This window comes from Porites lutea, chromosome 11 (genome assembly GCF_958299795.1).
Source record: "Porites lutea chromosome 11, jaPorLute2.1, whole genome shotgun sequence".
Taxonomy (NCBI): Eukaryota; Metazoa; Cnidaria; class Anthozoa; order Scleractinia; family Poritidae; genus Porites; species Porites lutea.
The window spans coordinates 15815843-15831013 of NC_133211.1; the positions used below are offsets into that span (position 1 = coordinate 15815843).

The following is a 15171-nucleotide window of genomic DNA, read 5'->3' on the forward strand; positions in this document are numbered from 1 at the left end:
GTGAGCACCAGTACGATTGTCACTAATTACCTCTTCTTCGTATGTGAACAATTCCTTATCTTCAACTTCCATTCCTGTCAAAGGGTAAAAGACAAAATATTTTTACCATAAATGACAACGAAAAGGCACGCAAAGATGACAGAAATCCCTCTAGACACAGATTGTCATTTTCAGAGCTATTTGTATAACGCGAGAGTCTATTGAAAGGACTGGGTGGCACATAGGAAACAAACATAAGGACTGTATACCCTTCCAACAAAGTGAGACTAGTTATGAACAGGAAATTGCGTCTAAATATGCGGTTGTGCTTATGGATGCCTTCTTACTAGAACCTAAAACTGTCTTTTCAGGACGAGTTATTTGTTGGTTTTATTCCTAAATAAGCTTAACGACTTCGTTCCAAGGGACTCTCCTCTTCCCTGCCCCTAGAAGAGGAGAGTCCCTTGGACAAGGTTGAAGTCTAGTTGCCTGTGCACGACTTAGAAATCGCCGCCTATTGCGGTGATCGTATTTAAAGGAAATTAAAACACCGAGTAAAATACGGCAACCAAAAAACCTCACTTTTAAGTTTAAAAAAATACACAGGAACCTCGATATAACGAATCTCTACGTAACAAAGCCCTCCGTACACCGGACGATATTTTTTACCCCATAAATAATAAAATATATGGAAAAGAAATCAGATATAGCGAACAGTCAGTCGCTTGGCCCTTCGTTGAATCGAGGTTCCACTGCGACTACCTTTGACTGTACGCAAACTACCGTAATTGGATCATTTTCTACGGAATTTTCATCCTACATACTGTTAAGTTTCATTCGTTGAAATAGTATTCAGTTTTGTAAAGCGGCTCACCTCTGAAGCCAAGTTCCACCTCACCCACTTCACCCTCGTACTCATGTGCTCTTTGAGGAAAAAAGAACACCATAACCTTCTTGAACAAGCGGTGCGTTAAACGAACGGCCAGTGGACATACGTTTACTTCAAAATGTTCCTTCACTCCGATGCCACCAACTATGAAGTGAAAAAAAGGTAAACAAAAGTTTAAACTTTATCAGATATCAAAAAACGTCTTTGGATACGACAAATCCGATGTGTTTGCTGAATGATCACTTTTGATAGTGGCAAATGTTTCCCTTGACAAGGACACTGGCTGTAACCCTTGCTGTGACTGATTGGTTTAAATGCCGTAGTTAACGTTTCATAACAAGCAAACACTGCACAACACTGCCAAATTTCCAAGATCTAGCCATTCCTATAGTTTCTTCATTTTTGGACGACCGACGGCAATCAGAAACCTAAGAACAATGAGCCAAACTAGGCTTTTACAAAGAAGATTTGATACCAACTATAGTAAACATCCGCGACTAAGAACCTGTGAGGCTGAAATTTGCCAGTTAGGCCTTCTCTAAACAAGAACCCATTTAGCCTAGAATTCTACGAGAAAAGAAATTCTAGAAGACATAGAACCTGCTTAGCCGAGAAGTTCTTATGTTCTGAAGTAGGACTTCAAAATTCTTGTGGTCAATGCTTCAGTTCTTCTTCTTATGATTATTTTCACGCAAGTTCTAATTTGGTATGCAGATTATATGTGAGGAATAAGCTGAATAAACCACTAAATACTCTTAGCTACAATGTATTTTTTCTTCAGATAATAAGAACCTAAATAGCCTAAATTTGTGCCAACAACCATTTACGTAAGAACCTGTTTAGGCTAATTTGGGAAAATGCACGTTCTTATTCGCGGGTTTTTAATGTGGCTAAATATCATTTAGGCAAAGTTAAAATGTGAGCAAATGCAGCCAGCGGTCTCCCCCATCTGCAGCACGTGACCTTTGGGGTGGCCTCTAGAGGTTTCACAGGGTTTCAAGGTTCATTGCTTTACACGTGCAGTGTTATCAGCTGATCTTTGCGGATCAAACGCTTTGCTAGTGCGAATCATTGCGGATTCTTGCACCATCTCCTCCCTCCCTCTTTTGCATTGGGTCATCAGGGTAAGTATTTTCAGGTAAGTTATTTCCACTGATTGTTTCAGCGTGACGGTGCCGGTTAGCGGGCACTTTTTTGGGTGGTTCCCGCGTTCCAGGGTTGCCATGGATACCTCCCCTGCAGCTTGGCATCTGGCACCCCGCTAACCTTTTAGGCACCAGTTCCCAAGCTCATCTATTTGTGATGAGTTTAACTGTGTTATTAACGGATCAACTCCCCTACCTGGAGGCCTCACTCGACTAAACAGCCTGACGGCTATGGCTCTATCCACGTGACCCTTAGCGCTGACGTCCAGTGGGCTCAAGGCATCCTGTATGCAATCGAAAAATGAAGACCCGCGACATGATTACGTACATAAATTGAAACGTTCTCGCCATTTGGTTTTAATGACTTGAGCAAACGATAAGGGCTATCTATCACAGACAGCGTTAAACAAAAACGCAGTCTACTTGAATTCAACATTTTTCACTGTAATCAGTACCAAAAGAAATCGCCCATTCAAAAACAAACAAACAGAAAATTCCTAAAAGGCCTCACAAGGGACACCTAGCAGTATGCAAGATGGAGAAACTGATAGATACAGCGGGCAAGCGCAGGGGACCCAAGCTCCCGGTATAGGCGGCGGCTTGCTGACTACACAACACAATCGTCATTACCTTGTAGATGCTGTTTGGCAAAAGGTTCCTGACGTGAAATTTTCCCAGTTCTAAACGGTGTTCCATTGTAGCACCACTAAGGGTCGTTTTCCTGTAACTAAATCAGATATACATAGTTTTTCAAAAAAAGGGTTGAGTCATCAAATGTTCTCTTCTCTTCTTTCTGACTCACTCTTCCGTTGAAAACAAATACGCGTTTGCCTAACGCGGATGAAATTACAAATACTAGATTGAAAATACTGCACTGAAAATTGTTCCCCTAAGTCTTTCAGAAAATGGCGATTTATTCAAGCTGCACAGTCTGGTTGACAGAATTTAGTATTTATCACCAATAATCCTGAATGCGCACAGGTTCCTTTCATTTCTTGGTTAGCAGGGTTTATTTATGGCAGCATAGATTGTAATAGAGGAAAAGGGAATTCTTCCCAGTGTATGTGCGAATTCTGCAAATATGCTGAGTCAAGTAATCCTCACGGAGATGCCGTCGATTAACGCATAGAACCCGGGAAAATATTTGTTCATGGCACATTCCCTCTAACACTCCGATTCAATAACCAAACCAATCGTGACTCACTCGCACGCGTATTTGCGCACTGACATAAATAGGCCATTTCCGAGTTACCCCAAGCCTCTGTTTCAAAGCGAGGCTAAGAGCAAAACTATTTGCGAGATCCAAACACTCTCACTTTCAAAACGAGGCTATGCTCAAAAGCTTTCTTGTGAAAATGAATTTTACGTCCATGAGAATAAAACCTCATTTTCAGATTCATGGCATCGCACTTAGCCTCACTTTGAAACGGAAGCACCTGGCAGCTCGGAAATTAGCCTGCGTAGCTGGCGGGATTCTTGTGTCCGGGGCACTTTCTTGGCGGCGGAGCCGCTACGCGAAGCGAGTGGTGAAGCCGCGAGGGAACTTCAAATTGACTTGTATACCCAGCCTTCTCGCGGCTCCGCCGTCAAAACAATACAGCACTCCCACCCAAGTGCCGCCAGCTGCGCAGGCTACTCGGTAATGGCCTATTCTCTTGCAATAAAACTCATTTTGACAAGAAAGGTTTTTCGCTTGGCTTCTTTTTGAACGTGAGAGTTTTTGGAACTCGGAAATGGCCAATTCAGGCTTTAATTTTATTATCACTGGTAACTAGTCTGAGCAAAAGGGGTGAAGAGAAAGGCTATACCTGAAGTTGGTAAATGTTACATCCGCTATAGCTAACTGCCCGTCCTCTTGAGTGAGTTGCCAAGAGGCGTGATTAAAGTAAACTTCCGCCAATTTTGTGACCTCTGCAGTCGGAGCTGAAAACATAACCAGTCATCACAGATTTTAGTCACAAAAGCACCCAGTACAGTGAGCAGACATTCTAACCATAGCTGTGTTACCACGGGACAGGAGGACGTCTGTGATCAGGAAAACTATCGTTAATAACGAGACTGGGCTTGTTTACCATTTACAAAAAGGTTCTGGAAAATCTGGTTGGAAAGAAAATGTAACACGCCTTTTTGGATCTTTCCAGCGGATGATTTTCCGGGAGCGACGGAACATTTGAAAAGATGGCCCTGTTTGTTCCGGACGGAATATTCCGAACGAAAAGCCATCTTCGATCCCAATTTCGGGCCTTGGCGGCAAATGGAACTGATTTGTACAAATGGTAAACGCGATTCCAAGACGAACTTAACCAGTTGTGAATTTTGCGTACCATTTGCTCAAACCGTGGACCGACCGGTTTGCCCACGTAAATGGTTAGCAAAGGTCCAAATACGTCTCCTAAAACAGTCCCATACTGCAAATCGAGACAAAATGACCAACATCTAGCTTCTCCCAATGATATTACTGCCTAATCAAACACGAAGGTCATGAGAAAAAAGGAGATGATTATCAGTTGTCGGGTGTGTAAGGTGACTTGATTGCTAAACAATTTCTCCTCAATTATATCAAAAGGGACGTATGGTGAACAGTGTAGAGAATACGCGCGTGGACACTAGAGCTTAAAGGCTTGATGTTGTCTTACCTTTTTCAGGTGTTGGTGTGTTTACATTCATCAAGAAGTCTTTGTATGCACTAAAATGACAAAAAATAAAACCACAACTAAATATCAACAGCAGCTGCTACACGTTTTAAAGCGTTAGTATTTGAGTGTTTAGTAGCTGTAAAGGGTCGAAAAACGAGAACAAAGTCAAGATTAAACGACATCTATCGGTGAACGGTAAACCAATAGAGAGAGAGAGAGAAGTCGTTACCTCACGTTGCCATGGTAGCAAAATTTCTGGATCTCTACAAACCATGGTCCTGCAAGTATGGCAGGAAAAATGACTTTCCTGCGCATGATTGCACCCAGGAACAAAACGGTAGCCCACACTATTCTTCCATCGTTCGACAATGCAAATGGTCGTCCCTGTCAAGAAAGATTGTTGTGATCCAGAAATCTTGATCCCATGGTAACTTGACGTCACACTTCTCCTCTCTATAACAGCGAACTAACTTTAGACGTTCCTGTTCTACACGACGATTAGTCGCTCTTTCAATGCCAACATTACATTAAGTCGCTTACCTTATCCTTATTCGCAACTCAGAACTTGATGAACTCAGTAACTCTTTTTGTTTTTCAATTGTTCTTTCCAACTCAATGACAGCATCGGTCAACCTAACGTAAAATCAACATTTCATGAACATTTCCCAGCTGTACCTTTCACATACACAAAGATAATTGACCACATAAACAAGGGAAAAAGCAAAAAACAAAAACAATCAGTAACATATATGGCTGGTCAAAGCGATTTTTAAATGGTTGCCGGTAGTAAATGGAAAAGCCAAGGTTATAATTGCAAAAACACAACAGCCGCGAAGAACACAAAGTAAATACATGTAGCTACACCAAAGAGCGGAAAAAACATGTTAGAACAACTCGGGAATGACTTTGTCATACTTCAGTCAGAAACAAGCCAATGAAAACAATTTAACGGAACTTTCCAGATATCGATTAAAACCGTTTTAAACACAGGTATTAAAAAGAAGTCTTACTCCTGATCATCAATCGCTTGTTTTCTTAACAAGTTTACTTCATAAAGTTCTCGTTCCAGTCTTCGCATTTCCGTGTAGTTGGACCTAAAATAAAGACACATTATGGTGAGTACTTGACTTCATTGACTATTTTCAAATCCCCCATAATACACTCTGTTTGCCCCCAAATTTTGCGTAAACCATTGTTTTCAAATGCTCCTGGGAGTACTACATTTCCCAAGAGCAACTGAGGTCAATAACATACCAAATTTGGGAGGCAACAGAGTGTATTATAGGGGATTCGAAAATAGAGAATAGGCGAATTCTTTTTTACATTTTTTTACCTCATCATTTGCCAGAGGCTTTTCATGCGCGTTTTGCGATTTCGGTCACGTCTTAAAAAGTGACCCGCTCGTGTCTTCGGCCTTCGGCCGAACATTTATCGGCCCTCCTCGTCGCACACGCGAGAAAAAACCTCTGGCCGGCACCCAGGGTACATATGCTTATCATTAGCTGATGAAAATAAAATCTCTCAAAATTTCAAGGGAATAACAATTTCAGTTACCTCTAAAAATTCGAGCCCGACATTCCGGATTGTCTCGGAGAAATTCTCTTTGAAAAATCCAAAATTTACAAAGAATATATGAGCTCATTAACGTTTTGCCACCCAGAAATTTCGCGGTTTTTGATTGCTGCGATTTCCTTTGTTATTGATTGAGAAGAGCTGAAACTTGCACAAACTGCTTCTAAGCTCTCTAGTATCCAATTTAAGCAAACGTCGAGGAAAGGCTAACACTTAGTTTTTCATATTTACCTGACCGTGTTCTGAAGTCTAAGAATTTGGGCTCTTTGATCTTCTGACGTGGAAAGACGCAAGTGAAATCTCATCCTCTGTAGTCTGTCAATCGCTTGCTGTTAAAAATTAAATTCGATAAGCTCTATCAATTAATAAGAAGATTCTTTTTATGACAGATTTTATGACAAGCTTTTCAACAAAACACTATTTCTTGGTATAATACTCGTTCTTGTTGTCCGTATCCCAAAACTGAACCGGCTAAAAATGTTCAGTAAAAGGAAGTTAGTGGCAAGGAAAGAGCCCACATATAAAATAACGAATGCCCCAGCTTTCCCCAAACACTATGTCGTTATTAGAGACTTTTAGCATCAGGTTTTTCACGGTTAACGGCAAACGAAACCTGAGGATGTCACGTGACCACAGTCTTGCGGTCGCGTTTGCAGTTTGCAGTCCACGTTTAAACGGCAAGAAGAGCTTCCAGCGGTAAGTGATTTACGGCAAGGCTTTTTGCTATTAAAAATTGTACAGCTTCACGTTTTAAGGCAAGAGATAGGTTTCTACACCCGCCTGTGACGTGCCAGTGAGATTTTTGAACTCGAATCAATGAATTCTTTATGTTTTTCAGGCAATTCGTCCACACTAATCGATATGTATGCGTTCTTGTTTTGATCCAGTTTCAAGAGCGTCTTCAAATCGATGCGCTTTTTTTTTAGGAAAACGCTCAGCGTATTTTTGTGGACGGCAGGCCTAAACGCATCGAACGTTTTCAAATAAAAACGCTTTAGTTATCTCTCTCTTTTCTAGTCAATAAGTAATGAAGGGAGTACAATTCAGAGAGAAATCGGGCGAGTAATCTCGAACCGCGCAAGGCCGATTTGAAATTACGAGCCCGATTACCCCTCAATTGTACGACACGAAGTCCTATTACCAATTAATTGCGAGAATCTCAGTCTTGGAATATTTATTAATGTAACGGAAAGATTCCAAAGCATCTGAATAAAAGTCACTGGACCAGTTAGTTTCATCTATTTTTCTTTTCCAGTTGAAGCTGGACAGCTTACCGGGTCACTATTTTTTCATTGATTTTGATTGGTTATCATGTGCTATGTAGTTACATTTCATTGGCCTGGTGGCATAAGCCACTTGATTTTTATTGGTTCTTTAGCTGTCCGATTTGACCTGTCCGATTAAAAGCTCCTGGTAATCGAATAGTTTAGGAGATACAATGGCAAAATTAAGCTATATATATGGGCTGTTAAGAACCAATCAGATTCAAGCATTTTGTTACTGACACAATAATGCATTTAATCAAGTCAGCTTTGACCCCCTTACCTTCTTTTTAGGTTCCGTGTACAAAACAGCATTGTGGACTATGTCAATAAGCATGGCGTATTGGGCCTGAAGCATAATTGAAAACAAACGAATTTTTTTTTTATTAAGCGAGAGTTATGTAATGAATGGTTAAGCATGAACCTATTAAGACACGAGGCACAATCAGGAACTTTCAAAATTAAATCAACAACCAACTGAAAAATTTACTGTGGATCCGTTCGCTGTAACACCTATGGTGAGATAAAAATTGATCCGAATCGAGAAAACGTTCCGTCGCGTCAGAAACGGTTAGTTTGAAATACAGCTGAAAAGTCAGCCAAACTAGTGAGGCAAATTTTTAAACAATACAATCGAAGTCAGACATCACATCACCGAAAATACGATATATCTTTAACTTTCTCTGATAGCTATTAAAAAACATATTTCATCACAGCGATAGCGCGCTCTCCAAAGAGAGATTCATACAACGTACCGAGTTTGTAGAGATCTCCAGCAGCTTATGTCTGATGGTGAAAGTGTTCACAGCAGCGCTATCCTCTCGAAGGCGGCTACTGGAGGGCGATGGGGGCTGAAATTGAATAAGAGAACATAAACCAATATTTTTTTTTTCAAGTTTTGATAAGGACCAGTTCGGTTATATCCATCTCTAGAAAGAGCGCCTTGAAATTAGTTAACTTGCCAAGTTTAAAAATAATACATTTGAAGGAGCAAAGATACACCTTTTGCAAAGTCGCGAAATTTTGCAGACGTTTGCATGGTGGGGGACACAAACTTCCCCTCCACCAAACAAACGTCTGGAAAATTCACGGAGCTTTATCTTTCGTTACTTTTCAACAAATAACTCTCAAGCAAGGCAACTTTACTAGTTCAGGCGCTATTTGCAGCGGTGTCGACGGATTTTCACCAACTGGCCCATGTCAAAACTTGAAAACCGTGGAATGGTGTAATGGATAGAATTAGCCAAGGCCAAAAGCGAAGCTTTCGTGGGAACTTTTAAGAAATATCTATCTGAAGTAAAGTTTTCTGAGCCTGCAATCACTTGAACACCGTAACTGGTCAGCGGAGAACTAAAAAAACACGTCATCTCAATGATTTGTACACTGAACCCGCGATACAGTCATGTGACACTGTTCCACTTACCTCGATATTAGCAGCATGTTCCTCGGCAACGGGATCTAAATCGGAGCTGAAACTTGCAAAATAAAATTCACAGCTACACCGCGCTACAATCCTCTGTAACTGTGTAGCTTCATGTCCAGGCCCCGCTCCGGTGGCATTTACCATTCCTCCAACAGCCTCTCCAGAGCCCACAATATTTGCCAGGTCGGCGATATCAAAAGAGTTCTTGTCAAGTCTCCCTGTTATTACAGACGTGCTAAGCCATGGGCAGCTGTCTAGGCCGATCATATCGTCTGCACCGACTGTAGCAAAGTACTAACAAATACGACAAAAGGTATGTTAGACGCGGTTTTCAGTAAAGAGTCGAAGTCATTTCACTACGGAGTTACAGTCAAATCCCGCTTTACGGACAATCGCTTAATACAGACACCTCATTATCACGGACAGTTTGCTTTGTCCACGGGAAATGAAAGCCCTTACATTTCCTCTAAATTCAACCCGCTTAATACGGACAGTTTCTATTGTCCCCTCGGTGTCCATATTAACGGTGTTTAATTGTAGTTTGGGTTCGGTTACAAAATTGAAACAAGTTCAGAAGCAAATTTTGTTCAAACTATCATTTAACTCTTCGAAAGTATATCAATTTCACATTTGCGACTTACAAAAGTTGTGCGCGGGGCAGTCGTAACTGGCGGGCGGTAAATATTAATTTTAAGGAGGCACGCAAACAGCGAACTTAGCAGTTGCAAGCTATCCTGCAAGTTACATAAGTCAGAAACATGTGAGTAAAATTACCTGTAGGTTCTCTACGTTTCCAAACCAGGTGTTCTTGTTAAAAATCTCTCCTTTACTCCAGACAGGAATGTGAAGCCTGTTTAGAATTCTTGCATTACCAGCTGCTACAAGAACACAACCCTCAGACTCGATTCCCTTCAGAACAACCTGCGAGTTCACTAGTCCAACTGGTACGAAAAAGAAAACGACCAAACGAGAATCAGTACGAACGGAAAGGCAAGAAACCTCAGAGAATTTCGGGTAATTTTGTAAGAGAAAAACATATTCTTAAGCCTGGGGGTTACACAAGTTGACTTAAATGAGGTAGATGTACTACAGTAACCTACAACAAAAACACAAAAGTATAGTCTGTCCGCAGACGTTCTATTTTTTTGAGGAAGCGAACGTTTTTGCCCAGTCTCCACGTCACACTAAAACGACTGTGAAGGTAGAAACTTTTAACCAACCTTTTAAAAAGCATAACATTAATGTAACCCTTGGGTTGAATACAAAATGCTACAATATATCAGATCAGATATACAACACGTGATATCACTGCAAGCAAAACAAACACAGTGTTCTCTTACTATGCCATCTGTCTTCGATAACGTCATTCGCTGTGCATAATGCCATCCCGTGAAGGTGGGCGTCAGTAACATATTCATGCTCACCGGTCCCCTAACAAATAGCCGACAATTATCGTTAATAGAAGTCTGATAGTCCAAATTAGCTTTAGAAAAAGTAAAGTGTATGAACACCATACTATATTCACTTTACCTCTTCAGTGAACGCCACAAACTTCAATTCTTTTTCCATGACCAGCTTTTCCAGCATATTAGTGTAAGAAGCAGACCGGGCTTTGACTGAACTGTTGAGAGGCGAGCCAGTCTTGGTGTCATCCTAAAAAATACAAAACACATATCGTTCAACAGACCATTTTCCAGTTGCCCAAAGCCTTTACTACATAGCAAGGCTAAGTGCGAAGTCGTTGAAATGAAAATGATTTTTATTATCATGGAAATAGAACTCATTTTCCGAAAAAAGGTTTGAACTTAGCCCCGTTTTGAAAGTCAGAGTTTGTGGCAAATGGCCCATGCATTACAGCTTCATAATCATTCGAATTTTCAGCTGTGGTCTGGAACTACAACCAGTTGCAAAAGCACTTGAGACACTGTATCGTATTTTGGCTTAAATGGCCTTCCCATGATCTTGTGCTTGTGATCCCCCCTCCACCTAGCAATACAAAGACCATACTCAAAACTTGGAGAAACAACTTTAAATGGAAGGGAGGAGGGAGGTCAGTATTATATCTCACAGACCTGTGACTAGCAGCGATTTGAAGCAAGAAAGGTCGCTTTTTCGTCAGTGTCTCAACATTTTTGCAACTGGTTGTGGCTTGTAGTCGAGGCTAATGCGCGTCACCGTACGGTAAATAAGCCAAAATATAAACTTTACAATGAATTCAACTTTTACTCGACTGGTAGAACAATGTCAATTTAATCTGGGGCTCATAACAAGTTCCTAACCAACAAGGTGAAAACGTGTTTTTCCTTCCCATGATGATAACCCCAACCAGCTGAAAGAAAGCGAAGTTTGACATAGAGGTTTTTAAAAACTGCTTGTAAGAGGGATGATAACTCGTTCAGTTATTTAAGCCTTATAATTGGTTTTAAAAATCCTGGTCAGGCGTAATTTTATTGCCACTGGGGTATCATACAGAAAATAACAAGGTCAAAAATGCATGCAGAAAGAAACGTGAAGAAAACCTATGCATTTAAAAAATATAGCAAGCTAAAACCATAATTAGCTTTTCACATGAAAATTAGTCCCCCTCTAAAAATATAATTACTGCATAAAAACGTAATGCCTGCACCTGTTTATTCTTCTCTTTCTTTTCTACTATTGCAAATTTCAAGGCATCCGCAGAGAGATTTTTCTTGAGAACCTGAGAAAGTTAAAAGAAACTATCATACTTGTATCAAAATTGGCAAATAAAAAGATTTTAAAATCATTTTCAGTATGGAAACTCCTTTCAGCGCTTCGCTGCTTTCGACCACATCAAAATTTAAAATAAAAATCAAATTAAATTTGCTTCCATCAGTTGATTGACAGAGCACTGTGTCCCGTTTGGGGCCAACTATTAATTTATGAAGCTGTGATTATTACGACTGATCGCCTGCCTTTGGTGCGATCGACCAGACTGATGGACTCCTGATGTAAGGACTCTGCACCAAAGATTTCTTCGTAATTAACCTTCAAATCAATCCAAACTTTGACCACTTTGTGTAGACACCCACCTGTGTATTAGTATAGGCTTCAAACAGACCAAATGCAATGCGGCGATTGGTTAGTGTCCAGACTCCTTTAAGATCATGACACACCAGTCGATGATTATAATTCTACAAAGTTACAAAAGAACTTCAGTTAAATACAATTTCTTTACGATTATCTTTTAGAATAACAGAGCAACGTAAAAATCCGTAAGCATCAACTCACTTGTGTAGCACAAAAGGTTTCACTGAGCTATCCACGTGGCTGAATATCGTGAAAGGTCAAAGTATTTTATGTATACAGCATTGTTTGCCTCGGGACCGTTCATTAAGTGTTTTATGTTTCCCTTGTAATTACTTGCTTTCCAAACCTCCTCAGACGAGCACCAAGTGATAGCTAAAAGCCACAATCAAAATCAGCCCCTTCCCTTTTACCTGTCACTTGTTTTAAGGCCCTCCCTGCAGGATGCCTAAAACGCACGGAGCTAAGAGAGTTTTAACGGCTGACGATCCATCCAGTGAAATTTTAGTGAGTGTAAAAATAACTGACACCCTTACCCGTAAATCTGGAGACGGACCATCAACACCCATTTCTTGCTTTTTAGAGTTATCTTGTCGTGTGTACTCCAATCTATAAAAGTACAAAAAATCAAGAAATAAACGGTCGGTTGCAAACGAAAAAGATAGCTCTTTCGCCGGAACGAAAACCATACCGGATAGGGCTTTTGTTCACACACAAGAACGGTGATTTCAGCGCGATTGCTGCAACGGAGTTGCGCTGCGCCGATCTCGAAAGTGGAGCTTCACAAATCGCCGGGATAGGTTCTGTGCCTCACTTTGGTGTAGTGTGAATAGGTATTCGCGTGGACTGGAACTCACTGAGACGGAAGTAAATATTCACGAGTGAGGACTGGGAATTAGAGAACCAAACCCTCTCAGCCAACCGTTCAGACACGATGTTCGATATGTGTGAACGACTTGTTCCAGTTTTATGCCGTGTTGCTGTTCATTCTATACCGGATAGCTTTCCATGTCGGCACCAAAGCTACTGATCCGCTACACTGTGGACATAGCCCAAGTAACACTTTAATTTCAACCAGTCTTTGGAACTTAAAGGAACCTGTTTGCACCAATTTCACAGAAAGTGAATTTACCTTAAAAGCAATTGGGCAGAATGTATTTGCTTTCTCTAAGCAAATATACGAGAACGAGAAAATAAAAATGAATGGGAAAAGAGAAAATGGAGGCACACAGAGCAAAGTATCTCAAAAATGATGTGTTGTTAAACGGCGCTGCTCAGTTCACACAGAGCTTTATAAAACTTACCTTGCTGCTGCTAGAAGGTAGTACTTCGTAGGCTCCAAGTCAATCGAACTCACCTAAAAAAGACATAACAACAAAAAAAGTAAGAAAGAAATCAGACGCAAGCACGAAGGAACAGATAAGGGAAGGTAGGCGCCATTTACAAAAAAATAACCCCAGTTCTTTAAACATATAACGTTTTATAGAGTTACAGCAAACAACAGCTGGGCAACTGCTTGAAAATCTTTCATTCCCATAGCCTGCGTTCGCGTAGCAGGCGCCAATTAATTTTTTTTTTACGATCCGCGAGTGGCGCTACCTCTCCTTTCCTCACCTCGCGCGCGCGTTTATACCCACCAGGTAAGATCGTGCTAGAAGTTCTTAAGACCTATGGAGATTAGTCAGAACTGGCCGACCAGACTAGTTCACCCGTGAAAAGAATTCCACCGCTCTTAAAAGTACGTACTGCGGCGATGGATTTTTAGCAATACTCTCGAAGAAGAGCCTATCTCAGTTTCAAAATGATCGTCCGGCCAGCCACTTCTGACTTTTGGTAAGCGCTTCTAACGTTCAAACGGTTTGTTGTGCAAGGTCGTTTGGGCGTTGGCATCGCCTCCTTCCCTATCAATTCGATGGGAGCGTTAAAGAACCTATAAACTACTGAACATTAAATAGCAGGAAGACCACAGAGATCAAGTGAACTTTAAAGGCGCGGAAAGCTCACTTATAAATATCCTTTTTGTTTTTATTCTGCCCCGGTGGTGTGGTCTACCTTTCATGAACTGTGTTTGGGGTTGAGCATCAGTTCTCGGCAAATAAGTTATTATTGCCTAACAGCCAAACAATCCGACTCAGCTCCAAGGGTACCATTCCATTTTTGGGGAGGTAACAATAAAGAATGTATCTATTCCTTCATGAACGCAACAGAAAGTGTCTCTACCTCGGCATACTCGTCACCACTCTCCTCCTTTCCATCCACTTCCTCCAAGCCATACAAATGACACGTCACATTAGACACTTCACTGCGCAGCTTTGTCGCGCTCCAGTCCGCCGCCGGTCTTCGCAGCAGTCCATCACTGTACTGTTTAAGTGTCAAACGGTATGTCGTTTCCAAGAAACCACCTCCCAGTGACAGCTCAAATCCTCTCTGTTGCGTGAACGAGCCCCAGTACCACACGGTCAGATCAGGAAACTGAAGTGAAAGGCTCACATGCCTAAGAGTGAGCGCAAAATTCATTAGGGGTTGCACACACGCGTTTACCTACCTCAAGCATCAGGTACATGTACTTGTCTTCAGTTCCGCTTGCGAGCAATCTCTCCATTTGGGAGATAACACGAGAAGTTAAATGCGAGCGGACCCTTCTCTCGCGACTCGAAATAGAGACGGCTTGGTAGCAGTCTCTCTTAATAAAGTTCCACTTGGATGACAGGCCTGCTGAGGTTACCCTAGCTATACAACTATCAAATTCACCTACAGTCAATTCTCTATAAGACGAACCCCTTTTGGACCGGCACAAAAGGCGTTTTCCAGAAGTCAGAACTGGCCGACTAGAATACGAGTCTTTTCTCGAAATTTTTACCTAAACCCCTCACTGCTATGCACACTGTTCAGGAAGTAGACCGATCTGGCTGGAGAGTCTATTCTAGCTCTTTGTGGCAGCCCAGCGAAATCGCCTTGCGGCAAGTCCAGTTTGTTATTATTGTTTTGTTTTGTTTGTTTACATATTGTATTCCTACTTCTTGCCGTTAGCCCCAAGTGCTGCGAGAGGTTCTGCGATTCACGGTATTTCTAATTAATAGAGGAATTCTCCTTACAACTGGACTGGTCTGGCCAGCCAGTGCTGACAAATGGCAAGCGCTCTGAGTGTTGTTCGTATCATAGTTACAGGGACTACCCTTTCCACCGACGTTTTTTGTTTTTCCACCCCCATTGCGCTTGT

The 15171-nt window shown here is 41.4% G+C and overlaps 1 protein-coding gene across 1 annotated transcript in view; it reads right to left on the reverse strand.

Annotated features, from left to right (window-relative positions):
• Positions 1-15171, reverse strand: part of LOC140953093 (bridge-like lipid transfer protein family member 2) — a 54781-nt gene that overhangs the window by 7425 nt on the left and 32185 nt on the right. Inside the window, 20 exon segments of the mRNA XM_073402591.1 lie at positions 31-74; positions 854-1012; positions 2210-2297; positions 2644-2740; positions 3822-3936; positions 4650-4699; positions 5190-5282; positions 5660-5743; positions 6453-6550; positions 7767-7832; positions 8239-8334; positions 8907-9200; positions 9681-9847; positions 10247-10337; positions 10437-10559; positions 11533-11604; positions 11957-12058; positions 12488-12560; positions 13256-13308; positions 14172-14445. Of these exon segments, the coding sequence (XP_073258692.1) occupies positions 31-74; positions 854-1012; positions 2210-2297; positions 2644-2740; positions 3822-3936; positions 4650-4699; positions 5190-5282; positions 5660-5743; positions 6453-6550; positions 7767-7832; positions 8239-8334; positions 8907-9200; positions 9681-9847; positions 10247-10337; positions 10437-10559; positions 11533-11604; positions 11957-12058; positions 12488-12560; positions 13256-13308; positions 14172-14445 (2239 nt within the window).